Source organism: Anas acuta, chromosome 2 (genome assembly GCF_963932015.1).
Source record: "Anas acuta chromosome 2, bAnaAcu1.1, whole genome shotgun sequence".
NCBI classification, from domain to species: domain Eukaryota; kingdom Metazoa; phylum Chordata; class Aves; order Anseriformes; family Anatidae; genus Anas; species Anas acuta.
Genome location: NC_088980.1, coordinates 67,697,840 through 67,724,601, shown reverse-complemented (window position 1 = coordinate 67,724,601; position 26,762 = coordinate 67,697,840). Strand labels below are relative to the sequence as shown.

The 26,762-nt window shown below is 43.8% G+C and overlaps 3 protein-coding genes and 1 long non-coding RNA gene across 5 annotated transcripts; 3 read left to right on the top strand and 1 right to left on the bottom strand.

Moving 5' to 3' along the window:
- Positions 1-210: 210 nt before the first annotated feature.
- On the top strand, positions 211-8,536 carry LOC137850552 (N-acetyllactosaminide beta-1,6-N-acetylglucosaminyl-transferase-like). The gene is made up of 3 exons (XM_068670756.1): positions 211-407; positions 502-1,104; positions 4,884-8,536. The coding sequence occupies exon 3, from the start codon at positions 5,113-5,115 to the stop codon at positions 6,154-6,156; it is 1,044 nt and encodes a 347-aa protein (XP_068526857.1). The 5' UTR covers positions 211-407; positions 502-1,104; positions 4,884-5,112; the 3' UTR covers positions 6,157-8,536.
- Positions 1,036-3,614, bottom strand: LOC137850557 (uncharacterized). Of its 2 annotated transcripts, none has more exons than XR_011092637.1 (3): positions 2,994-3,614; positions 2,553-2,659; positions 1,036-1,174 (listed from the first exon to the last, which is right to left on the bottom strand). It is a non-coding gene; the product is annotated as an uncharacterized lncRNA (long non-coding RNA). The 2 variants fall into 2 exon arrangements; XR_011092636.1 differs by having other exon boundaries at positions 1,041-1,174; positions 2,569-2,659; positions 2,994-3,611.
- Positions 8,537-8,580: 44 nt separating the features above from the next.
- On the top strand, positions 8,581-20,998 carry LOC137850551 (N-acetyllactosaminide beta-1,6-N-acetylglucosaminyl-transferase-like). Its single transcript, XM_068670755.1, has 3 exons — positions 8,581-12,562; positions 17,562-17,654; positions 18,498-20,998. Exons 1-3 carry the CDS (start codon positions 11,641-11,643, stop codon positions 18,686-18,688), a joined length of 1,206 nt encoding a protein of 401 aa, XP_068526856.1. The 5' UTR covers positions 8,581-11,640; the 3' UTR covers positions 18,689-20,998.
- A 1,534-nt stretch (positions 20,999-22,532) lies between these two features.
- On the top strand, positions 22,533-25,457 carry LOC137850555 (transmembrane protein 14C-like). Its single transcript, XM_068670759.1, has 4 exons — positions 22,533-22,718; positions 22,822-22,923; positions 24,325-24,409; positions 24,644-25,457. The coding sequence occupies exons 1-4, from the start codon at positions 22,643-22,645 to the stop codon at positions 24,699-24,701; spliced, it is 321 nt and encodes a 106-aa protein (XP_068526860.1). The 5' UTR covers positions 22,533-22,642; the 3' UTR covers positions 24,702-25,457.
- Positions 25,458-26,762: the final 1,305 nt, after the last annotated feature.

The following is a 26,762-nucleotide window of genomic DNA, read 5'->3' as shown; positions in this document are numbered from 1 at the left end:
AGTTGGTTCCCCTTCTGTCCTTCTCTTTACCCTGTGTGATAAATTAGTAGCGGTTTGTTCATTGTCCTTGAGAATTTAAAGAATCTACTGAGGAGATAAGGTTTCACAACTCACGGCATTGTGACATGGGGACAAATGGGGAAGGGGGGTTGGGTAAACATCCTTGTTACATCCTGTTTTGCCGCTTCACTTCCCCTACCTGAACACAAGCACAACGCATGAACACCAGAGGAAGAATAACGACCCCCAACAACAGACTGCACAGCCTCAGAACAAGTCGACAAGTCGCCAAGTCTTGACAAGTTGTCAAGTTGCCAAGTCTCGACCAGACGACAAGTCGACAAGTCTCAACAAGTTGGAACTTGAATGCTATAAAACAGCGACACTGGAAAGGGAAGTTGTGTGCCGTGGTGGAGTGGAGACTCCCCAGCTGCCCAGCACTGTTTTGCTTGTGCCTGCTTACTCAATTAATTAATTAATAAAACACTTTTGATAGACCAGAAAATTTGCGTGGTCTCACTTATAACACCCTGCATACACGCTCGGAAACCTACACCCCAGTGTTGTGTGCTTAAGGATGAGCTATTCCATGATGGACAAAACACCACAATTACAATCATTAGGTCACCATCCCCTCACACAGCAGCTGGTGAGTTGTTTTCACACAGGTAAGTGTCCCTGCTGGAAATTCATTGGAAGAGTGAGCAGTGGAGTGCTCTGCTTTGGAGCAGTAGTATGTTTGAGTTGCAAAATGTGCTCTGCTGGAGACTAGAGAGCTTTACATATTCCTGCCTTCTTTGTATTGAAAAGTCTTCCATGAAATCAGACAAAAAGTGAAGTTACCACAATGTGAGAAGCTCTATGAGCACAGCAAGACAAAATCAGATGAGATGGTGTACTGTCCGTCCTTTGCTGTTTGTGCAGACAGATGTGCTCACTGATGGTGCATGATTAGATTACTTGATGATTCTACTGAACCATGTGAGCTGAGCGAGCGTTTTCCTTGATGTGTCACTTTATCTCTCCTCCCACTTGCTGCGAGCGCTGCTGCGATGTGACGGTCCGGTGTCAGCCTGTGTGCCTGCCTGGGAGCTCCTTTTTCAGGTAGGTTTGTGTTTTTGTCTCTTTGGACAGCCAGTTTATTTCCAGCTGGCAAGTGCAGCAATGCCAGGGACTGCGAGAAAAATAGAGAGGAATAAACTTTAACTGCTCCTGTGCTCAACTCTGCTTTCTCCTTTCTCATGTTACACTGTGCATACATGCTTTCTAGCTCAGGTGGGACACGTTATGCATGTGATAGAGAAGATCACTGCCAGGTAGGACTGTTCCAAGGAAAGAGTTTTGTGGAGGCCATGCAGCATCCAAGAGCAGCGTGAGACTGAGACAGTTTCATCTTGGTGCAAGGACAGAGGGATGGGGGCTCCTTTATATGGGCACAAAGCAGAAATCTGTGACTACCTGCATTTCTGAAACAGAAAAACCACACTGAGGAGAAATTGCTTGCTTGCTGAGGCCTTGCTGTGATTCTGACAATGCCGATTCAAACTGCCAGCTTTGCGTATGAGGGTCATGAAAAGGAATGCCATGATACTGACAGATCTGTCCCAACAACAGAATATAAAGGTCTAAGTAATTCCTAATAGATGTGAAATACATGATGTCACTACTGACCAAGGCCAAATCGCAGCTTAAATCCACAACGTGCAAAGCCCATGAATTTTGCTTTTTAATTTGCTAGTAAATTAGTTGAAACCAATTACCTATATTGATGAAGGCCAGGAGCAGTTTAGTGAGTGCTAACTATATGCCTAAGAAAATATCCTTCCTGACTGGGAAGGTCTGTTCCTGTTCATCCCCAGGGAAGACATTTCAATTGCTAATCTTACTGGGGAGCGTGTTTCTACTGTGTGAGCTGTACCAAAACTTCCTCTAAAGCAAAAATGAGAATTGCCACAATGAAGGCCCAGGGAGCAATAAAAAGGAGCTGCACTGCAAGTCTCATTCAGCAACAGATTTAGTTCTACAAGCACAGACCTCTATTACACAGCCCCTGTTGAAGAACATGTTAAATTTGATCTTCTATTTTGCCCAGTAACTGGTTTTATACCCAAAATGCATGCCAAGGTCCAGTACAACCCACATCAAGAGAAGCCGTAGGTATCATGAGGTCTCCTGGCACCCAGCTGCTCCTTCACTGATTTTTGCCATAATATAATTCAGATTTACATCTAGATTTGGCTGTTCTTTGCTTGGCTGTTCTTTGTTTGGCTGAACTTTGCACCAAGACCTCAGACAGAGACTTTCCATGTGGCTTTACACTCTGTTTGCTTCCTTGCTCTGTGCGTGTGTATGTGTATGTGATTTCTGCCTATAATCCAAGGCATGGGCGTTATTTCATAGAAATCACCACAAGTTAGAACTAGTTAAAAACAAAAACAAAACCAACCCACCAAACGATCAAAAATTTTTTGACAGCTTGGATTTCTACAGTAATTATTTGCATGCATGTTTTCAGAATTTTAAATAATAACTGTGCTGAAGCATCAATGCACCAGGATTAAGAAGTACCACCAAGCATGCAGCCTTCCTTTCCCCAGAGGCTAGTAGTACCAAAGGATTGTGGCTAGTCTGGTTTGCTGAAAGGGTGTTGCAGCAGTGTCTGTGCAAGGAAAAAAAAAAGAAAAAAAAAAAAGTTAAGGCTTGCATTCGCATTCCAGTCCTGTGATGAGCAGGTCTCTCTCTCTCATTTTCTGAATGTAGCTTATGTTTGCTATGGATCTATGGATCATACAAGTAATGCAAACTTCGACAGCTAAGAGTAAACAGTCTCCTTGGACATATATTCATTTATATGTATATAAAGTTTTTAAGTCTTCCTAGCTGTCTAGCAAGTTACACAGTGCCTAAAATAGAGTTTTAGAAGCACCTGAGCAGTTTCAAAGTTATTCAAATGCTTTGGAGGATCTCAGCATTTAATACTTTGGAAACATTACCTGTGTTCTCTGCCCCAAACTGAGACTTCCCCAAGGAAATCATGCTCCCGCAGGAAAACTGGCACCTGCTCCCAGTTTTCCTCCTTCCACATTTTCCTCATTCCAGATGGGGGGAGCTCTCCTCTAAGACCATGGTGCAGGGAAAGAAATGGTCTTGCAGTTGGCTGAGGGCAGCTAGTCCCAATGGGAACACACTGAACTCAATGGTCCGTGGAGCACAGAGGGGAGCACAGAGGCTGCTGGCTTTATAATGACCTGAGATCACAGCACTTTGTGTTACTGAGGTGTCTGGCAGGGTTCACTCCTGAATGAGATTCACTCTAACGATCCAATTAGGAAGTAGCAGTGGTTTGAGGTGTTGAGGGCAGGTCTGTGCACCCGTGGGACAGCATTCACCAGTCACTGAGCTGGGACCAGTGAACTGGTGTTTGCTCCATATTCCTTTGTTGACTTCAACAGTGGTCTCAGCTCAGTGTTTGCTCATCTCTCTGATTCCTCTTTTAACAAGCTGTACTGTTGGGCTGTGGTGCCATTTTCCAGATGACTTCTTAGTGGTGTCTGGCAAGTCTCCTTTACTCCCTGTGACTTTGAACAACCCTGTTCCAGTTCTTCGGCTCCACCAGAGCAGTCTTCCTGCCTCCAACCAAAGGCAGTGGCGTTGGTGAAGATGACTGCACTGGAAGCCCAGCATGACCATGGCTACCCCTACCCATCCTTGCTAGCTCCCCAATGAGGTGTTGTTTTTGAAGAGTGTGCTGCTTACCATCACTGTGTAAGCTTGACTCCTGCGTCCTGCATCAGTGCCTGCCTAGGGTTCATTCTAGCCACGAATCCTTACAAAGCAGCTTCAGTGCTCCTTTCAGTACAGCTTATGACTGTACCTGGTAGGGCTGAAGCTACCACCTGCAGTCTTCAGTCTTTTATTAACTGAGTGTTTGGGGCCAGGATGGGAGGAAAGAGACCCAAAGGGCATCAGGAGGAACCTGTCTGTGCCTGAGGTAGCCTGTCTGCATGTGTTGGAAGGCAGGTGATGGTATTTCCACCTTTGCCTTGTAGCATGCTGGATTGCCTGATCAAAGCATTTATTGGTGCAATCTCAGATCATCTGACATTGCCTCAACATTATTTCATGTTGGATCAAAGTAGTATGAGTATGGAAAATGCTTACATCCTCCAAATATGCTGTCTCATGGCAGCATATCCACAGTAACAGACTCGCAGTTGGAAAAGAGAGAATTACCAAGTGTTCCACTTTAGACAGAGCCATGCCAAAATCTCTCACTGCATAAGCATGATGTTGTACCTAATGCATGCGTGGCTCTTAGAAACAAGAATGCCTTGTTAGAAAGCATAAGGTTAACTTAAATAGTTTAACTAGTAGATTTTGTGAACTTGGTTCCTTGTGACAACTGTAAGCCAGGAGCTCATCTCAACACGTCCACAACACTTAGCAGAAACAATTTTACAGCTTCCAAATTTACAACAAGCAAATATTGTTGCAATATTGTTCTGAAATAACTCTACACAGAGGCCAAAAACCCTCTTCTGCTTTTTATAAATGACTGTTGGTGGCCTTACATGGTAATACAGTGTACAAACCTTTTGTAATTCTCAAGTAGCAATGACTGATAAACTTGGATGGGTCAGAGAAAAAAAAAAAAGTCCCTATAAATAATAATAATAAAAAAGGAATTATACAAGAGGTACATATGAGTTTTTTCTGTCACAGTATACACCTACAAAGTTTCATGGCACTGGAATTCCTGCAGGAAGAGTGGGAGGGAGCAATTAAGAGGAAACCCACAAACTGTATTCAAAGACACTGAAGTATGTGGTGGTGGATGTTCTTGTTAAATTAGCAATTACACAATGTGTCTGTTCAATCTTTAGGATGCTGTGAAGCAGCTTCCCTCTACAGTTTGTTCACTACTCATGTTCCTTCCACGTAACGAACAACTACAAAAATATACGAAAAGTAAGGACATCAGCTACGTATTATGCATCAGCCTGACACAGGCATTCTCCAGAAGGAAGCAAGCACAGCCAGTGAAATGAGGTGTTTCGGATGTTTGATCTGACCTCCTTGTAATATTTCAAGTGATACTCTTTCCAAGCAGCAATGAATACACTCAGATATTGCTTCTTTACCATCTTGATTTTCAGTGTTTCCCTTCTATTTGTTTTCTATGCCATTAATTTCCATGTGCAAAAATCTCTAAGGAGGCTCAACTTCCCAGTGAGCTCAACTTTAGCAGAAGCCTGTAAAGCACTTATTGAAGATAAGGCGCCCTTTCTGAAGGAAACTGCTTTAAAAACATCCTTCAGAAAATCCAACTGCACGGAGTACATCACACGGAACCACTACATCACCCGTGCCCTGTCCTCCGAGGAGGCTGCCTTCCCCCTTGCCTACATCATCACCCTGCATAAGGAGTTTGAGACCTTCGAGCGGCTCTTCAGGGCAGTCTACATGCCCCAAAATGTCTACTGCGTCCACGTGGACGGTAAGGCGCCGGCTGCCTTGCGGCAGGCAGTGTGGCAGCTGGTGGGCTGCTTCCCCAACGCCTTCCTTGCCTCCCACACCGAGCGGGTGGTCTATGGTGGTGCATCCCGCCTGCGGGCTGACCTGCACTGCATGCGGGACCTGCTGGCCTCCGCCGTGCCCTGGCGCTACGTGCTGAACGTCTGCGGGCAGGACTTCCCCTTGAAGACCAACCGGGAGATTGTCCGGCAGCTGAAGGGCTTCAGGGGAAAGAATGTCACCCCTGGGGTGCTGCCGCCACCCCACGTCATCGCTCGCACCAAGTATGTGCACCGGGAGCAACTATACCCTTTCTTTTCTTTCATGCTGCCGACGTTTGTGCACAAGGCTCCCCCACCACACAACCTGACCATCTACTTCGGCTCTGCATACATTGCAGTCACTCGGCCCTTTGTGAAGTTCGTGCTGCAGGACCGGCGTGCCATCGACTTGCTGGCATGGTCCCAGGACACCTACAGCCCCGATGAGCACTTCTGGGTGACTCTTAACAGGATCCCAGGTAAGGACACTTTCTTTCTTTCTTTATTTTTTTTTCCTGAAGATGCACACGTAGGTGTGCACACACCATACACATTCACATACCTCAGGCTGACTTTGGCAAAACCGAGACGAAAAATGTAATCAGATTATAATTTGTACAAAAGGATGAGCTACGAAATAAGCTTATTTGCTGTTCTTGGCCACTTAGATCACTGTTCTGTGTGGTGTGCATTACTTTCTTTTTATCTGACCAAAAGCCCAGAGGATCTAAGTTCCAATTCAAACCTTTGGAAATCTCTGCTGATTCAATCCTTTTACTGGTAGAAATCAAGATGAAGAAAAGGCACAGAATAAAGAGTAAGCTATGGAAGTGAAGGTTTTCTACAAGATATCCACATTTTGGGGGAGGATTTTATTTTTCCACAAATAGAAGCCAATTTCTTTTTCTCTATCTATTACTCCAGAGCAAAAATCTGAATTCAGCCTATAATTTGTTTCTAGTCTTTACATGCCCTTCTGTGGGTACAAAGATATCAGCTCTCCCGTAACAGCTGCAAAAAGCAGGTACTCATAGGTACTGCCTAAATTCCAACATACAGGCTCAAGGATTGGTTAAGAGGAACAGAATTAGAACCAGTACTTTCACTTTTACCTTATGTATTTATAATTAGTTTTACCTTGCCTAAGGAAGGGTTGGAAAGTGCACAGGACTTCTCCCCCATGCATGCACACTGCTTTTAGAAACACCAGGTAGGATTTTACTGCTCCTAACTTCCTAGAGTTTCATAGCAGCCCAAAGCAGGAACACAAGCAATGGAAGCAAGGATAGGTTTATTCTCCTGTCTTTTTCCTTTTCATCCTCTAACTTGCAGAGGATGAAAACAAGGAGCAGTTTCCACATGAGAAATGCTCCTTCCTCTTCCATGTTTTCCCTGACATTACTAGAGTGACAAAAGTAGCCATATAGCTTTGACAGATGTACTCAAGGGCTGCTGTCATCCAGGATTTTGAAGCCTATCTCCTAAGTGTAGCAGGAGGTGTCTGACTGTCCCAGGCATATGTGAGTTGGATCCAATGCTTGATGTGACTCTTGAAGATAATAGCATCAGGCAGTGGTCCAGCTATTAGAACAAATAGTTGGAGGCCTTCATGCAGGAAGAGAGATCATCTGCAGATCAGTTTCAACACACACGGTATCATGAAAGAACTAAACAAAACAGGTATTTGTAGTTTCAGACAGCCATGACAATCTCATTCAGATAATACAAAAGACTGTTTGGTCCCCATATCTTAAAATAGCACGCGTATTACCCACAGCCATGCAACAAAGACCAATACTTTCTTTTCCTCCTGCATCCTGCTCATCCTTTCCTCCCTTCTGTGCCAGGAGTGTTGCCAGTTCAATTAATTAGCCCTGAAGTAAAACAATGTACTGTTTCTGAGTGGGTGAGTTGAACTGACTCAGTGAAGCACTGAGTGAAGCCAGCACTGAAGTCAGCACAAAGAAAAGCAGGGGGAAACAGGCAGATGTGGGTAAGAAAGAGAGGGAAGTCAGGAGGAAGAGAAGTCAAACCTTCCTTTTTCAGGAACCGTGAATCATTAGCTTGGTTCAAGCTATCTTCTACAATGCCACCTATGCATGTGGTATGGGATTCAGTGTGCCCCCTCACACACAGCACAACTCTGTTCTTTCACTTCTCTTCAGCTTTATGTGGGAGTACACATAAGGTGTGGGGAGCTGGGGGTCAGCCTCTTCTCACAGATAACTAGTGATAGGACTAGAGAGAATGGCCTCAGGTTGCACCAGGGAAGGTTTAGATTGGAAATCAGGAGACATTTCTTCTCAGAAAGAGCAGTCAGGCATTGGAATGGGTTGCCCAGAGAGGTAGTGGATCCACTGTCCCTGGGGGTGTTCGAGAAAAGGCTGGACGTAGTGCTTAGGGACATGGTTTTGTGGGTGACAGTGGTGGTAGGGGGATGTTTGGACCAGATGATCTTGAAAGTCTTTTCCAACCTTAATGATTCTATGACGCTATAATTCTATGACTCTGACCTGGAGGTTCCGCTACTGGGACCTCCCTTGGTCACGCACATGACTCCACAGAGGTGATGGTCACTTGGTATGAGGGAAGCTGGGGGTTTGCAGGGAAAGCGCCAGGGCAGAATTGCTTTTATTCCTGGTTCTGCAAGAAGCCTGCAGCTGTGGATTGTGTGTCCCAGAGGAGAAGAAATAAAGATTGGAGTACCATGTCACTTCTGCTGATGCGCCAGCCTGGGAAGAACACTGGTTACACAGCATACCATCACTGCCTGCTGTGACAAACTTTTGGGTTAGTGTGAACACAAGGTAGTTGATTAACAGAAGGGGTGGTTCACAGTGTCCTGTCTTGCACACCCAGACCACCCTTGATTTGAATGGTCAGATCACTGAACCTTTAGGCAGCTTCCCTTCGAGAACAAGCACCTGGGGATATCAGCAACCTCAACCCGCTATCTTTGGGTGAGGTCCTTTCTCCTGTTACTGTTAATTCAACATAGAAATAGGAAAGCCATGGAAGATGACTTTGCATTCTACTCTGTGCTTGCTTTTCCAAGTATTCATCCAGCTGTGTGCCTATCACAAAGTTTGTTGTTTTTTTTTTTTTTTTGGATACAATTGCATATCGTGTCTACCTAAGTGGAAAGAACCAGTCTCACCTCAACTTTCTCTGAACAGGATAAAGGTTGCTAACTGACTCATTCGTTTCAACAATGGCTGAGAAAGAATGAAAAGGGTGGATAGTTTTGTTAGCAAGTGGTGTCTTAAATCACACCCAAACTTCAAAAGTATATCTGCACCATCCTGATGGCAAGCCCTCAGCTGGGATTTCAATAGTAGACAGCAAAATAAGAAGGGCAGTTGTCATACAGTATGCCTCAGGGAATGGCAGGCATGTGGGAGGCAGTGCTGTGAGTCAAGCTAAGTGCACTCTCAAGGCAGACAGGAGTTCTTTTTGTACAAGCAAACAGACACATAAAAATTTAAAAATTAGGAATTGCCTAACGTGATCGATTAATGTGCTATCAGTGATACCCTGAATTTTCTGGTATTCTTTTCTCACAACCACAACCAAAGGAAGTGGATGAGATTTTCCTTGAGAGCTATCAGCTCTCATTTGTCTCTGAAACTATTGCCTCAAATAAACTGCAGTGAAATTTTAACAAACAGACCTGCTCCCCCCAGCAATTTAGGCTGCATGAAGGTTCTTTCTACAGCAACTAAATAATTTAAAACTACTTTGGTACCTCTCCATAGTTTCTATACAGACTCTTAGAATGACCTTCTCAGCAATGCATGCACCATACTAACATTCACCATTTGGGTTGGCTTTTGTCTGCCACAATTGTTCATTTTCCTTAAGTTAGTGCCCACACTTCAAATGACAGGTAGACAGAGAGGCAGATGCTTTTTAGTATGATTCCAGACAGAGATGCTAGTTGAACAAGCAATATTCTAGAAGGAAGTATTTTGTACCTATATCTGCAGCATTACTTATATAACTAATACTTGTTCTCTTGTTCCTATTCCACATTATTTTAATGAGACTTCCTGATCGAGCAAGAATTTCTTGTAGTAATAAGGTATAAAAAGGCCAGGGAATCTTTTGCGATCGTTATTGAGTCTTATGTCCACAAAGCTGTTGCAATCTCATAATTAAAACCTTTCTCTTTTGCCAAACCTACTTAGGGCGAGGTGTTGCAACACAATGGCAGCAATCACAAATACATCTGCTTTATGGTAGAATTTCCAGAAAAAATACTCTTGTCCTCTATTCACCATTCAGATACCAAAGTTCATCTGAAAAAATGTGAATTAAAATATGGTTTAGTCTTTATGCAATCTGCAGTCATTGGAACTTAAGTACTGCTTTCAGTTTGATCAATTTGATTTTGCTGCTATTGAAGTCAAATGTTGCTTCACAACCAGTTGTTTGTTTTGCACTAAAGCTGCCTAGTGATGACAGGATAAGGAAGGATATGCCTTAAGGAAGGCTTTCTGAAAAGGCACAACTAATAAATGGACTTGCACTCCTTTGCTCGACTCTCCAGTATCTTTGTATCTATCACACATTGGCATAATGGGCTTCAAACAGCACAACTCCTTGAAGAGCAGAATCAGATGACAACATCTTAAGAAAGCATTTATTTTTTTCTTTGAATTTTACCATCAGGTAATATCTATCAAAATTATTGCATGTAACTAAACAAACTTCAGTCCAGCTGCAGTAACAGAGCCTCTTTTTGAATATAGTGTTCCCGCGAGATGCTGAGCTGCTTACAACCCCTTGTTTTCATTAGGAAGGCACAGTCAGGCCTCCTGAACCTGTCCTCTGCTTTCATCTACACACAAACTCATCTGACCGCACTGAAAGCTGTGTTACACGTGTTGAGAGACAAGCCCTGTCGCCAGAAGCCTGTCTGGGCAGCTGATGTAGAAGTCAGCAGAGCCATTCCTGACAGGGTGCTGGCAAAGCAGGCAAGTCCTAAGCAGCCCTGTAGAGATCAGCCAGCTCCTCTGAGTCAAAACCATGACCCTGCTGAAGATGCTCACATTGGTTTATGGGCGAATAAAAAGCTTAGAAAAGCCTCCTTCAAAACATATTGTCAAATGAAGCTGGTTACTAGAACTGAGACCATTTCCTTATTATCCATCAGATTAATCAAAACAAGAGGTGCAGGTTAGCTCTCCTACCATTGTCAACAGCCTAAATGCTCAAGCAGAGAGCATGCATTGCCTTAATTCAAACCACGGTCTTGAAAGAAGCAGTTTCAAACAAGCTCCCCCCCTCAAGTTCTATTTCCTGCTCTACAGGTTCAGAGGTCTGCCTTAAAGCTTGTCAATCTTCTGTTAATTTAACTCCCACCCCTGCCACACACACTGCTTTTACATCCGTAACCCCCACTGAAATGGACATTTATGACAACAAGATACAAAACTGAGCATTTGTACATTTTTAAGGGGAAGTGTTTTTTTTTTTTTTTTTTTTTTTTTTTTTTTTTTTTTTTTGTTTTTTGTTTTTTGTTTTTTTGTTTTGTTTGTTTTTCCCTGTTATTTCAATCTAATCTTGCAAGAAGAGCTTTTCTTGCAATATTTTTTTTTCCTTTTCTTCTTTTAAAAGAAGAGTTTTTCTTTTAAAGACCTCCTGGTACCTTTACCAGTCACCTCCCTGAAGGACAGCTGGGAGAGTTTGTCTTGAAGGACAAGCTGGACAACAACTAAACCAGGATTTCAGCGCAAATCCTTCCTGCGTGTCACCTCAAGAGCCCAGCCACCATTTCCATTTGGAGGTGACCACTTCTATCCTACCTGTGGCTGCTTGGTCTCCCTCGCTCCTCCTGGCACTGGCAGATTGTGGTTTGGACTTCTCCCTAGGCACTTCTGTAAAATGACAGAGGCTGGAAAAAAGCAACAAAAGAAAACCAAACACAAACCCAAAGAGAGAACACCCTCCCTCCCCCATCCTCCCCCTCCAAACCAATCTAATCCACAGTTCCAGAAGCTGGAGAGCACTAAGATGGACGGATCCCCAAGCCTGTGAAAGGCAGCCGGTAACAGCACTACCAGCGCTGCCCCTCCGGCCCAGCATGGCCATGCGGCAGCGACGTGCAGTGGCAGTGCTGGTGACCATGGTGCTGCTGGGTGCCACCGTGCTGCTGGGCCGTGGCAGGTGGCGGACAGCAGGGCCTGGCAGTGGCTCAGCTGAGGGCATGGTGCTGGAGCGGGTGTGTGGGGCGCTGCTGGCCGGGCAGGCCCCTGGCATGCAGGGCGGTGGGCTGCGGCCCGCGACCAGGGGCTCATCCTGCAGCACATACGTGTTCCACAGCCGGTATATCACCCGTGCCCTGTCCTCTGAGGAGGCCGCCTTCCCCCTTGCCTACATCATCACCCTGCATAAGGAGTTTGAGACCTTCGAGCGGCTCTTCAGGGCAGTCTACATGCCCCAAAATGTCTACTGCGTCCACGTGGACGGTAAGGCGCCGGCTGCCTTGCGGCAGGCAGTGTGGCAGCTGGTGGGCTGCTTCCCCAACGCCTTCCTTGCCTCCCACACCGAGCGGGTGGTCTATGGTGGCGCATCCCGCCTGCGGGCCGACCTGCACTGCATGCGGGACCTGCTGGCCTCCGCCGTGCCCTGGCGCTACGTGCTGAACGCCTGCGGGCAGGACTTCCCCTTGAAGACCAACCGGGAGATTGTCCGGCAGCTGAAGGGCTTCAGGGGAAAGAATGTCACCCCTGGGGTGCTGCCGCCACCCCACATCACTGCACGAACACGATTCATGCACCAAGAGTGGGAGGGAAGCAACATTTCGGGGCTGGTCACCCCCCAGGTGCACAAAGCTCCCCCACCACACAACCTGACCATCTACTTCGGCTCCGCATACATTGCAGTCACCCGGCCCTTTGTGAAGTTCGTGCTGCAGGACCGGCGTGCCATCGACTTGCTGGCATGGTCCCAGGACACCTACAGCCCCGATGAGCACTTCTGGGTGACTCTCAACAGGATCCCAGGTAAGCTTTGAGGTCCGTGTCCTGGCATCCAGCATCTTGGGACAGGTGACGAGAAGGTTTTAGTACTAATTATTGCTAAAATAGTACAGTAGGAATAACTGGCCATGGCATGGTGTCAGCTGGTTGTGGTGGTCACCACGAGTCTCACCTCTGTGGCATTAACCCTAATGGAGCTCGCCCACCTATGCATATCCCACTCCAATACCAACGTTTTTCAGGAACGTAAATATCTGATCCTAAAGTCCAGCCAAAGTTATCACTGATTTCAAAAGGTCTCTCAGAATAATAGTCCCTCTCTACCCCAAGCATGCACTGTTTGGAGCAGATTTAGGAAGCGTGCCCTAGCCCTCATGTTCCAGGTGAGGGCATGGATTTTCTTTCTGTGTACCTGCTTAAAAAGTGCAGGAGAAAATCTTGGATGAGCTGGTGGTATAGATGTGTAAGCTCATCCCCTTCCCTATACAGCTGCAAATGAGGAAGCACACACTGCTGCTTCAGAAGACCAGAGAGGACTAGCTGCTTGTCATCTTGGCTTTAACTGATGTGTTGGTTTGGTTCTGGAATTACAGGTACAGGGCTTGGAAGTTCAGAGCAAACTGGGAAGCCATTTATGCTGTAGCATTTCCATCTGAATGTCGGTTTATGCGTGCGTTGCAGAAATGCAAGTACGGTGGCTCATTTTATGTAACATATGGATGTCTTTCTTGATAATACCTGGTAGAGATGCAAGAAGGAAATGGAGTTGCCTCTGTCTTAGTGCCAACACATGCAAATCAACTCTCATTGTATTTCAATGGTGAAAAGAAGAAAAAAAAAAAAAAAAGGAAAAAAAAAGGAAAAAGGAAGAGCTTAGCTGAGAAACGTGTTGTATCCTGTGGATGAGGTCCATGTTCTGAACCAAAGTGTATTTTTCCTGCCTCCAAACCTCTGTCTGAAAAGGAAGGGTGCTCAGCACGGTGTTGTGCCCACAGGAGGTGCTGCTCACGGAAAGAGTGTGCTTTGCTTGCCAAGTAGTGGTTTGCAGCCAACAAAACTGCACAGGTCAGGTATGAAGACGACCATGACTGACTGGACAGACAGTCCAGCCCTCTGATGCCTTTAATTTCATTTCTTCCCTTAGTGTGTACTTGAAAAACACTTCCTTTGCTGGGGGCACCTTTAAGTTCCTGAAAAATAAACTGTCACAATACATGGGGGATTTGAGCTGCATGATTCTCATGTTGGATAGAGCAGAAACATCACACTTCCCCCTTCCCCCTTACTTTCCCTCCAGCAACCAAGTACAATTAAAAGGTGGACAGGAAAATGTGGAGATATTGATCATGCTTCCCCACTTGTGCTAAATGAGAAGGAGCAGGGAATATGTTCATCCCTGTTGTAGTTTACAGGGCAGCCTTCATTTCTGCTGCCTGTGTTTTAGGGACAAAACTCCTTTTAGCCCCATGGAGGGGGAGATAAGAGCTGAACAAAAGTAGAGGTTAGCAACTCACACCTGAGTTTATATTCATATTTAACATCAGCATAACTTTTCAGACAAAGTATTTATCAAAAGAGGTTCCAAGAACAGTTTCTGAATAGGAAAACAATTGGTAAGGACCAAACAAATATATAATGGAGAATGTGATAAATCCATTTTTTTTTAGTGCTGAACTACATTATTCCTTACTCTTCAATTAACTTACAAAAATGCCTAGTTTACTTAATTTGAGAGCTAGTGAATAATGTGAAGTCAGTAATTTTGTATTCCTAGAAGGCAGTGCTCCCATTGTTTTTGTGGATATCCTGAGGTCTTTCCTGTTTTGTCAGTCATCTTTTTTGCTTTCCCACAGTGTCAGCATTTTCCAAGATTTTCCTCACACCACATTTACTGCCAGCTCTTGTGAACAGGTTTTTAATTTGGAGCAATAACATATATCCCAGGCCATTTGAGGTGCATATAGCCTGTCATCACTGCCTCTTTTTTTTTTTTTTTTCTCTTTTATGAAGTGTTATCTTTAGTTGGATGCTTTCTGCAAAGGAATAACATTTTCAGAATTTTCCCCAGGACAAAATCATGCTTTTTGGCATGTTCTTTTGTTTGACAAAAGCCTAATATACAAAGGGGGGGCAGAATAAGATTGTGAAGTTCCAGTTATTGCTGCCAGGTATCTGCTGCAGTGGTTCTGCTGGCAGATCAAGCAGTCTTTTTGCATCTGACATAAAAGTCACAACTCAATATTTGCAAACAACCTTTTTTAGTTGCAAGGAACATGCTGTATTTAAATACACCAAACCAAGCAAGCAATCTGAAATCAAAAACAAAGCCAAAAAACTGCTTAACCTTCCTCCCATCAAATATCCTCAAAACAAACCAAAATACCCACTCCCATGCCTTTGATATTACTCAGTGCCTTTAGGATCTCTTTTGACCTTTGCTGTACTTCTCTTCAAGCTCACAAGCAAAGTAGTTGTTAGGCTAGAGTAACTGTGAAGATACTGTGATTACTGCCATCCAGAAGGGAACAGAAGGCAAGCAAACAGACAAACAAACAAACAAAACAGAATAGTAGCAAAATCTTCCTTTGCTTTCAGCTTTAAATTTCAGAAAACACCAAAGTTGAGGTGATGACACTATTTCAGTTACCATTTGAACACTGCTGATGGCTTCTTTGTGTTCTGCAAGCACTAGCTTTCTGTTCTGCTTTACAGAACTGCTATCAAATAACCCCTTTTAGGAGTGTAGTTAAATAGCAAAATAAATAGTTTATATTAATACACATTTTAAATGACTTTATGAAAACCAGAAAGTGGGCTAATTGCTCTTAAAGAAAGAGGTCAGAAGTGGGGATTAAAATGTCTGTTTTATTTTACTTAAAATCATACTGGACACAGGTCCTGCAACGGCAAACCAACACTATTCTGCATTTTGTTCAAGCTCTAAAAATCTTACTGTAAATCGAGGAAAATTGCTGTGTTTTCAGTACTGAGAGTCTGTACAAATGATGGATAATAATGCAAAAATTATGAGGATGTTTCAATAAAAAACTGCATGGTTCCCTCCCTACTGCTCAGATAGTTTCTTTTGAAAAGCAAACAAGAGGACATAGGAATAAAAGATTTTAAATAGCCCTATTAAAAATCTGGAAGAAAAACACTTGAATATGTTTATCTGTTAAAGTAGTTTAACTTTTGCTTTAATTACAGTTCAACTATGACCAGGGGTTATTAGTTAATGACATTATTAATATCATTGTCATCTGTGATGGGGGGACTCTCAGAAGAGGGAGCTGCAGCTTGCTGCTGCCTGCCACTGCCACCACAGTCACACCCTGTTGCTTCTGCTGCAGCTGTTGAATTGAAGATTGAATTGCAGGTACTCCACAATGGTAAATTAATGCTTGCATTTGAGCAAGTTAGTCTTTTCCTCTGTTTGTAACTTCATGAGGAGAAAGCAGAAATAATGTCTGCATTTTTGTACCTGCATGTGTTTGGCTCCCCAGATGTTGCCTGTTCTGCCATACAATAACTCAGGCACAACACTACATTGCTGGGCAGGAAAGAACAGAATATGTTTTTTTTTTTGTTAGTTAGTTTTTTGTTTTTTTTTTTTTTTGTTCCAAGCAGGCAAATAAATTATTGACAAGTGTTTGTGCTACAGTGAGAAGTTGGTGCTTTTCCAATTTTCTTAGTGTGTATGGGGTGGCGGTTACACAGTCTGTATCATTGCTTAGCTCTCAAGCAACAAATTAGCCAGTAAGAAAGATAAAATTTACAGAAAGGGATGAGTTCGTAGAAAGCTTTTATGCTTTTACATAACATGCCTTTACTTTTTTCTACTGTATTTTGAAGACTGTGTTAAGAAGGGCTTCAATAAACATCTTTCACTATACTGAGTACGCTATAGAATCATAGAATATCCCGAATTGGAAGGGACCCACAAGGATCATCAAGCCCAGCTCCTGGCACCACACAGGTCAGCCCAAAAATTCAGATCATGTGACTAAGTGCACAGTCCAAACGCTTGAACTCCAACAGGCTTGGTGCAGTGACTACTTCCCTGGGGAGACTGTTCCAGTGCACGACAACCCTCTCAGTGAAGAACCTCTTCCTGATGTCCAGCCTGAACCTCTCCTGCCGCAGCTTGACACCATTCCCATGGGTCCTATCACTGGTCACTTATAGCCATACAGATCAGGCATAGAGGGTTTCCTAGCTGTACCTACCTGGTCAGTTCCTACCTTCAAAACCAAAGGTCTCATCCCATGACAATGGGTCTTTGTTGCTGCCTAGAGTTGAAAATACTGAATGACTAAAAATACTGAATGACTTAAGCAGCTGCCAACGCATTGCATATATGTTGCTTGTTTACTCTTCATGAAATACCAAACACTGAGTGCTCAGCATTATCCCCTTAAGTACTTAAAATGGATGTTATAGCAGGTGTTCATCATTTACCAGTTTATGTCTAGATAGGTCCTGTGATATGTCTAGATTTTAACATACTATTGTGTACTTTCATGAGCTATATAGTTCAGTTTCAATAACTCCATCCACTGATATTGCACTTGAACTTGTTCTCGTGGTCTCTTTTCCTTTTTGTTTTCTCAAATATATATATATATATATTTAAGAGAGAGAGAAAGAAACTGTAAGAAAAAATAAAGTATTTAACACTACTGAAGATGTGATGTGTCAGTGGCCTGGTGTGCGAATAGCACTGGGGGGGCCATACTGGTTATGAAGGTGATGTGAATGCAGTATCATGCATGCAGTATCACACTGAGACTTTGTTTTTCAGGTAAAATTATTTAGGTCTCTTGGGCTGTCAACTTGTTCACAGCTTGAAAGCTGCTTTCAGTGAAAAAGCTTTACAACAAAGTTAGCATCCAGGCATTGGTTGACACATACTACAGAGTATTTTATCCTAGTTTTGTGAGAAGGGTCCTAGCAAACAAACAGAAAACTGAGCATATACCTGTTAAAAGGACTAATTATTTTATTTTTTGTTACCTAATTGCAGGTGTCCCAGGCTCCATGCCCAACGCGTCATGGGAAGGAGACTTGAAAGCAGTGAAGTGGATTGATATGGAAGAGAGCCATGGAGGTTGTCATGGTAATGTATACATTTTTCATCCTTTATTCTTTCTGTTCATCTACTGAAAAACACTTGCCTATTTTTCCTGTAGTCCTATGGCCTCTAACTGTAATGTGAGTCAGTCTTCAGGTGGCAGATAAGGCATTTAAAAGGAGTTAGCTCTTCCGTAGTCATTAGGTAGTGAATGATAATAGCTACATATGACAAGCAGTGAGAAAGCTGGAACAGTTTTCATGATATGACCTTAACAAGATATAACCTCTATGGCACACTTCATTTTTTGCTTACTGTTTTGTACTTCTGACATAAAAAAGTGGGAGAAAAAGAGAATACAAATTTTATTTCAAGAATTTTTGGTCCATCTCATATAGTTTTTTGTGCTGAGGAGAAAAATTTTGAGAATTTCAGTCAGCTTAAATTGCATCAGTTTCACATCAGCATGAATACACTGAAATAAGTGACACTGAACCAGTGCCAACAGGAATTATTTAGTTGAAAATCTTGTATAAGTAAAAGCGTAAGTTCCTCTTCACTGACAGAAGAAAATTCTCCCCTTTGCTATGTGTCAGTCTCATCATAGAAAGTCTTAACTAATAACACTTCTTTTCTGATCTATCTCCTTATTCAGGAATTTTACTTGTTGTTTACTTTCAAGTAACTTTCTTCATTTCATTCATTTTATTCACATTTATAAGGTATTTTAGCATGTTTGTTGTGTAGGAGATTATTGATAGTGGCTTTGCAGATAAAAGTTACCAAAAGAAAGTTTTGGCTCCTTGAGCATGCCTCTGGAAATAAACCTGGGTTCTGACATTTCTTTCTTCTTTTTTTTTCTTCTTTTTTTTTTTTTTTTTTTGGCAGGCCATTATGTCAGAGGCATTTGTGTGTATGGAACGGGTGACCTCAAATGGCTTTTTAACTCCACCTGTATGTTCGCAAATAAGTTTGAGCTCAGAACATACCCACTGACTGTGGAGTGCTTGGAGCTGAGACATCGAAAGAGAACCTTGTCCCAGAGTGAGGTTCAGGTGGAACCAAATTGGTATTTCTAGCTAGCAAAAAAAAATCAGGCTACATCAATGAAAGTGATCAGGAGAATAGCAGCAAATGTCTAATTTCTGCTGTGCTGGTAACACAAATTCATCCACCAGGTTTCTTTAGGATGTGTGGTAGCTACAGCTCAGTTCAGCTTGTCTCACTCAGTCTGCAAATCTAACCTTTGACTTAACACCCTGAGGCCAAAGTGTGAGAGATCCAAAAGGAAGCACTAAGGCACAACCCCTCTTGCAGCTGCCCTGTCTGCATTTTTACCATTTTTAATGGGCTTTTTTTCCAGCCATAACTTTTGTCTAGCTTTAGTGACATTGCTACCTGTTTCTATAAAATGTGTAGAGAACCATGCATCATTGGGATTTCTCGTACCTCAGTAAAAAACAGGAATACAGTTGGTGGTCATACATATAGATGCTGTTTTGTCAAAGACAAAATCTAGTGCATAGAACCATCAAGAAAGTACTGGAAATAGAATAAAGATGCTGCACTGTCCAGATCTTACCTGTTCTTTAAATATCTACTGGGACAAGGTTTGTGAAAGAAAACAGCATCTTTTGCTAGGTTAATGAATATGGCTAGAAAAATTTGATAGGCAGGTGCAGAAGCCCTTCTTTATATCTGAAAAGCAAGGGCTTACGTATTTGTTTTAGAAGGCCAACCAATAGAGCTGGAAAAACTAAACTAAACTAAACTAAACTAAACTAAACTAAAATAGTCTCTATACACAGATTTTGGCCCACCTGTGTCCTTAGATCATCCCATGTAGGACACAAAGTGAGGAAGACAGTGGCAAGACACATATTTTCAGGACTGGAAGAAGGTAACTGTGCTTTGGCAATAACTCAGTAATTCTGTGTCATGTTTTGATATAGCCTGAGTATTCTTCCCAAGTTACTTCCTTTGATCTTAAACTAGTGGCTAATACACATACTTAACATTAGGGTTCACTTCATCCCAGCCCTATTTTTATTCCCCTTTATTCAGCCACTAGAGGGAGGCAATCAAATATGTGAGCTGATGTTCCTTTCCAAGTCTACCTAACGCTCTTCCATGCACAGTTTAAACAGACTAGGCATGCTGTAGAGAAAAATCTGCATTCAGGAATATTTTAGTATGGCCAACAGAAGGCAAAAGTTACAGGTATCAGTCATTGTGTCCTGAAAAAACAAAGCAGGGAAGCAAAACTGTGAATGCTTCTTCCTGTAGTGATGACTGGTGGAGTTTATGTGGTATTTTAGCTGCACTGTTGAATGGCCCAAGTCAGCAGCACTGGGGTAGTACAAATTGGGAGTGAATGTGCTGCTCTCCTGAACAAGTAAAGGTGGCTCAAAGAGGAGGTCTTGAATAGCAGCAGTTTAACATCCAACTTTATTAAACCATTGCTAATTTCGGTTTTAACAAACTGGATTGCAAACGGCAGCAGTTCAGAAATGACAACACATCATATTCAGATGTCCTGAAGCATGGTTGGTAACCCCCAGGCATGGGTCTGAAAGGGCTGGATCTGCTTCAGTCAGCTTGTTCTGTGTTTATAGCTGTCAACACTTAATAATGCAGATTTCTGCAGAAAGGCATCAAGAGTTTATCTCCACAGCAGGTTTTTGGTGGAAATCCTACTCGCTTTCTTGTGGAGGGAACTTGCTACCATGGTGGCAGCTGAAGAGACAAGTCTTTTAAAGAAAGAGTTTTAAAGTGCCCAACTAAGAGTTCTGGAGCCAAAATCTGCCCCCCCCTCCCCCCCCCCCCCCAGGTTGTTCTGTCTAGCTGAATATCCCCAAATTGAAATGTTCCAAATAAAAGACGATTTCACAGTTTAATGTGACTATTTAAAGTAGCACAGAGTACAAACAAGGTTACATTTCAGTTACATTTCATTGTTCAGACTCAAGAAAATACAGGCAAATGGCAAAATATCTCCCAGTAGCAGAAGCAATAAGTTTGGCAGTTTGAAGCCACAGATATCAAAGGCTCCAAGCCTGAGCAAATATAGATATTTTACGACTGTGTTGTAGTACTGGTTATAGAAAGAACCCGGAAAAAAATCAAAGGTGGTTAGTCTACTGAGAGACCTTGATTTCGAGTTTGTTATTGTTGTTTTTAAATGAATGCTACTCTTTGTCATGTTTTTCTTGAAATAAATCGTTTTGTTTTCATTGTGTGACTGATTTTTGGGTGCAAATCATCAGCTTCTTTTCTTTTTAAATGAAGACAGGCTGAGGGAGTTGGGGTTGTTCCGCCTGGAGAAGAGAAGGCTCTAGCGAGACCTTACAGTGGCCTTCCAATACCTAAAGGGGGCCTACAGGAAAGTTGGGGAGAGACTCTTTGTTACGGAGGGTAGGGATAGGACAAGTGGGAATGGTTTAAACTAAGAGAGGGTAAGTTTAGATTAGACATTAGGAAGAAATTCTTCATTCAGAGGGCAGTGAGGCGCTGGAACAGGTTACCCAGAGAAGCTGTGGATGCCCCATCCCTGGAAGCGTTCAAGGCCAGGCTTGATGGAGCCTTGGGCAACCTGGTCTGGTGGGAAGTGTCCCTGTCTATGGTGGGGGAGTGGAACTGGATGGGCTTTGAGGTCCCTTCCAATCCAAGCCATTCTGTGATTCTATGATTCTAAAATAAAAGGTTCTGACAGCTGACCTCAATAGATACATCTAAATCAGTGTGACCTGACAGTATTAGCAGTGCTATGGAATATCAATAACAGACATTGCCCCCATTTTTTTCTACAGATACAGTGATAAAAAACAAACAAACAAAAAATTCTTTCCAATACTACTTTTGACTGTCTTTCTGAATCAGTATGAACAGCAGAGCAAAGTTTTCCATGCTGTTTCCCCCCCTCAAAGCTGACTGGGCCTGTATTGATGCTGTATGAGCTGCTTCATTCCCATGCAAAATTCTGTGCTTTTTCTAGATGCTGCATCATTCTTTCTTTATTCCCTAGCATCTCAGATGTCCGGTCTATTAAAAAAAAAAAAAAAGAGAGAAGCAGCATGCATTCCTTTTTTTTTTTTTTTTTGTCACTCAATACATGAACTAGGAAGGAGAGGATGCTTGGAAGCGAGGAGGTTTGGAGGAGCTGATGGCATGCTCTATCAGAGAGGTAGGGAAGAGATACCACCACTGCATCACGCCGTGCTTGCTGTCGTCTTAGTCTAGGACAAATCTTGGACTCATCACCAGGGTTTGTTGAACTAGTCCGTTAATGCAGGTAGGTGGTGGTGCAAGACTTGGAGCGCTCTGGTGCACAGTTGTACAGCACCGTAGTCAGTCCTGCAATGGGATGTATGAGCTGACAGGGCTGCTTCTTGTGGAATTTTCTCCTACAGGGTTCTGGAGTACCTCTTTGATGTGAGAGCTAAGAGTTCCTTCCCAGGCTTTCACCTTGCTAACAGACAGCCTTTCTCCAGTCCCAGTAGGCACTGCCGGGGTCTCACTTCCCACCCCGCAACGCAGCACCGTGGCCTTAACAGCGGAGCCGTGGCGTTGTTAGCTCGCACGGCCTGGCACAAGGCAGCAGAAGGGGCAAGCAGCACTGGGCGTGCGATGGCGAGCAGTTACCCAGGCTGAGTCCTGACGGCAGCACACCCGCGGGGCCAGCCCGTGCTGTGCTGGCCGGAGCTGCACCTTCAGCCCTGCTCCATGTGCGTGGCTGCAGGCACCGTGCTGCCACTTGTGCCTAACGCGTGGCTTCCACGCCGTTTCGGGGCACCCTCACACGCCGCTTTACTGAACACCGGGCATCCTCACAAGCCCCTTCACCGAAGCTCGGGAGCCCTCAGAAACACCTCTCTGAGAGTCACCCGTCCCCTCCCCCCTCCCAGGGGCGGGACGCGGGGAAGGCGCCGCCCGGCCCAGCGGCAAGGTCGGCGGGGCGCTGCCCAGCGGCCGTTGCGTTCCCTGCGCTGCGCTGCGCTCCGCCCGGCCGGCCGGGGGTAGCCGCGGGGCCGCCGATGGCCTACGACTGGGTCGGCCTCGGCTACGCCGCGCTGGTGGCCTCGGGGGGCATCATCGGCTACGCCCGGGCAGGTGGGGGCGGGCCGGGGGAGCTGCATTTGTGCATTTGGTTGTTTATTTATGCGTGTGTTCGGGGGGCGGGCCCGCTAACGCCTTTCTCCTTCCCTCACCCAAGGCAGCGTCCCGTCTCTGGCCGCCGGGCTCCTCTTCGGTGGTTTGGCGGGGTTGGGGGCCTACCAGCAGGCCCAAGACCCAAAGAATATCTGGCTTTCTCTCGGTAGGTGCGCTCTGTGTTTCTGTACCAGGCGTGCCTGGTAGCGGTGCGAGTAGCAGCGCTTTTTCTAGCGCGGTTTTTTTATTATTTGTGCAGGTGTTGTAAATGGCGGCAGGGCCTCCTGCACGTAGCTGGAGGTGTCTGTGTAAGGTTTGTAGGCTCTGAAACCTCGCTGCCCCTCGAAGCTGGAAATTCAGTGAGAAACACCTCCCTCTGCTGCCAGGCTTGATGCCACGTTAGACTGATGCAGGTGCATGATGCAGCTACGTGAGCCGTGGCTGCAGAGGGGTGCACAGGCATCTCTGTACAGCGTGTGCTTCAGTGTGTCCCACGCTAGGGGAGAAAGCCTGAAGCCTCCAAAGGAAAGGAGGGAATGGTGATGTACTCTCCTTGTTTACGACAGATGATAGGAGAAGTTGTGGGTTTAGCTGGTAGTAAACCCCTCAGGTGAAACAAAAGGCTGCAGGTGTGACTCCAGCTGAGCTTAGATTGGTCACACTACCTCATAAGTAAATCTCTGAGAGAAGAACCTCCTTTTTAGAGCAGAAATGTACCTTGAGGATATATTTTACCCTGTCTGATAGAAACTAATGTGAAGTTTTTATAACACCTGCCTTTATTCTTCAAAGAAATGGCAGCCCTGTAACTTTTTATGTGAGTATTAATTGGATTTGTTCCAGAGTTAACAATCAAATAATTAGGAATCGTGTTTAAAACATTAGTTGCTCTTTCAGGTTGATCCTTTGGCTTGTTTTTATTTGCTAATTCGTATTTCAAGTGGAGTTTTATGTCTGAAGTTATTGTTGTTAAGCCATTAAAAAATGTACTGTAGCTCATACTTACTGTTGACTCTTAATCTTTTTCAAAGCTAACTTCTTTTGCATGAATGTATGTAGGAACGTAGCATTCAAATCTAATGTCAAAATGCAACTATTAATTTAGTTCCACCTTTCAGTTCCAAAGGTCACCAAGAAAGGGGCAGTGTAATAATATTTGGCTCCCCCATGGTGATCTTTGTCACTGTCCCACCTTTTTGGCCATTTTGAGGATATCTGTATTCAAGGAAGTAAACATTCCCCTTGCACAAATAAGGAGAAATTGAAGGGGAGTTAGTAATTTGCACAGGGGATCAGAGTTTTTCGGTGTTTAGGCAGTGGTCTTAACTCATTAGAACTACTCATCTCTAATGAGCAGCAGAGTATGCTTACCAAACTGCTGTAAAGCTTTCAGCTGCTCTGCTACTTAACAGAAACAAGGAAAACATTTACTTCTGTGGGGAGGAGGGAGGTATTCCTGCCTGTGTATTTGTGCCTGCTTGGCACTGCCAGTTGCCCTGACAGTGCTGTGCTGGTGCTTCAGACCTGCTTCCCTCACGTAGTCCTGACTGCGCTTCTCTTTTATCAGTGGCATCTGGAACCTTGTCTGCTGTTATGGGAATGAGATTTTACAACTCCAGAAAAGCAATGCCTGGGCTGATTGCTGGGGCCAGGTAGTCACCTGTTTTCTGTTCTCGTCCACATTTTGAATAAGCATTTTATTTAACATATACATGCCTTATAGTGTTTAAAAATATTACATGGTGAGTCCTGTGAAAAATGAAATCTTATGTTGGAGTTCAGCTAAATTAAATCATATCAAGTTTTCATGATGTTTTTTTAAGATTTTTTGCTACCCCTTGCTTTTTTTTTTTTTTTTTTTTTTTAACAAATATTCTGTTCAACAGTATACTGATGGTTGGACGGCTTGGATTGCAGATGATGGAAAAACCTCTTAAGCCATAAGCCTATCTTCGAGTGACTTGACACAGATCATTAAGAAGCCTGGAAATGCAACTGCCTGAATGTACCACGCAAAATAGAAAAGGCACTACTGACTGTGCACTGTACTTTTCATATCCTAACGCACATGGGTCTGTCTTTAAAGGACATAAACTGAGAACCTGTGTTGTCTTCCAAACTGGCACTTATCTCAGTATCTAAATTATGAAGGAAGAAAATATGAGTGTGGGGTTAGTTCAGATGCTTGTTCCGCAGATGACTGTAGAAAGAGGCCTGTTGGTGCTTTTGCGTGCTGATAGGAATGAAGCTTAAATATACATGTGGACTTAAAATCTGAAATCCTTTGTACTTCTGAAACAATGGGAGACAAGTTGCCAACTTGTTGCTAATACTGCCAATAACAAATGTGTTTGTTCTGTCACCTTTCCCCTCCCACTTCCCTGGCAGCTTATCTGCTGCTCATCACGTTTGTCAGTCAGGGCCTTTTTTCTGCTAGGGCCGTTAGAGCCCACAAAACAATCATGGAGCAGGCTGTCAAGTTGCTATTGTGATACAGTGAAAGTAAACCCCTTAATTAGTTTTTCATGAGGAAAAGTGCCCTGCTTAATGTCATGCATTTCACTTTTACATACTATCACTGGTAAGAGAAATAAAAAATATGCTTCATTAGATAATGCTGAATTGTAGTCATAGCACTTGCATTTCATGAGAATTAAAATGTTATTCTAAATAAATGAAGAAATTATGATTACAAACTTACATTCTCTGTAACTGTTTTCTTTAATCATTCATCTGGATTGATGCAATTTGGTACCTCTTCTGTAGCATATCTACATGTATTTGTGAATGTGAATTGTAGAAATTATCCTTGTTACATTCCCTGAATATAGGGACTTTTAAGTTTCCTGAACTGGTTGGGGAGGAGGAGTATAGCCAGAGGAAAAAAGCAGCTACTTTATATATTCATACAAGTATTAAATTGTTGTTGGTTTTTTTTCTTTTTTTTTTTTTTTCTGAGAGAAAATAATCTATTTAAGATTGGAAAATACTCTCAGTGAAAGTTTATTTAAAGACTAAAAGGCTCAGATGATTCCCTCACAAGTACTCTGTTGCCTGAAATCATTCTAAATATAAACTTGCAGTGCAGCTGGGAGCTATGTGTGGATGGTAATATATCCCTTCCTGGTACGATCTGCCTTATGTCCCTTTCTGCACAGGGCCTGAACTTGATGTTCACAACCTCTCTTTGGTGTCTGGTACTGCGAGCAATGGAAGTGGTGGGATTGATCTGTTAAGTTAGATAGCTTGTAGGGCCTCATTTGTTCAGAGTTCCCTAAATACTGAGCCAGTACCTCAGCAGGAGGATGACCACGTACGTATTTTTTTCTTCCCTTTTTCCTTCCTTTCTTGTTGGATAGTTTTATGTTCTGGACATGGATGGGAGCAGTGGAAGTGGGAAGTCTGTTCCCATAGGAAGAGGTGGGAGTTTCAGCAAAACAGGCAGGGCAGTGACCTCCCTGAGGATGGCATGGCCCCTGCTACCTGAGCAGGTCATGAGATTGCATCCAGTGGCAGTGTCTGGGGTCTGCCACAAGTACGGGGATTTGTCTAGCAGGTTGCAGCAATGAGGCAAGGTTGGGGAGGCCAGGAAATCAGGCAGGCCGGGAAATCAGTGGATGGGGTTGCAGTCAGTAGGGACATGGCTGGGCATGGGCATAGCTGCAACACAGCTTCCCCAAGGACCAAGGGTTGTGATCACTGCTGCTACAGAGCGCAGCTGCCAGCAGCCTAGTCTTGGGCCACACAGCTTGGGTTACAGCTGGCCTTGAGCACAGGCAGAGATCCAGCAGTTTTCTAATTGCGTAATGCTGGTCTCAAATCAGATAACTTGCACGTCTAGGCAGCAGTTGTCCTTTAATGGACAACAAGGCAATGAAAAGCAGGGAATTAGACCAAAGAGTTTATGCCTTGCTGTTGTTTCATGAGCTGTGGAAAGCAGTAGCCTGAATTGAGAACTGCTGCTGGAACTCTTTGTTTCTACTTCTCACAGTCAGGAGGAACAGT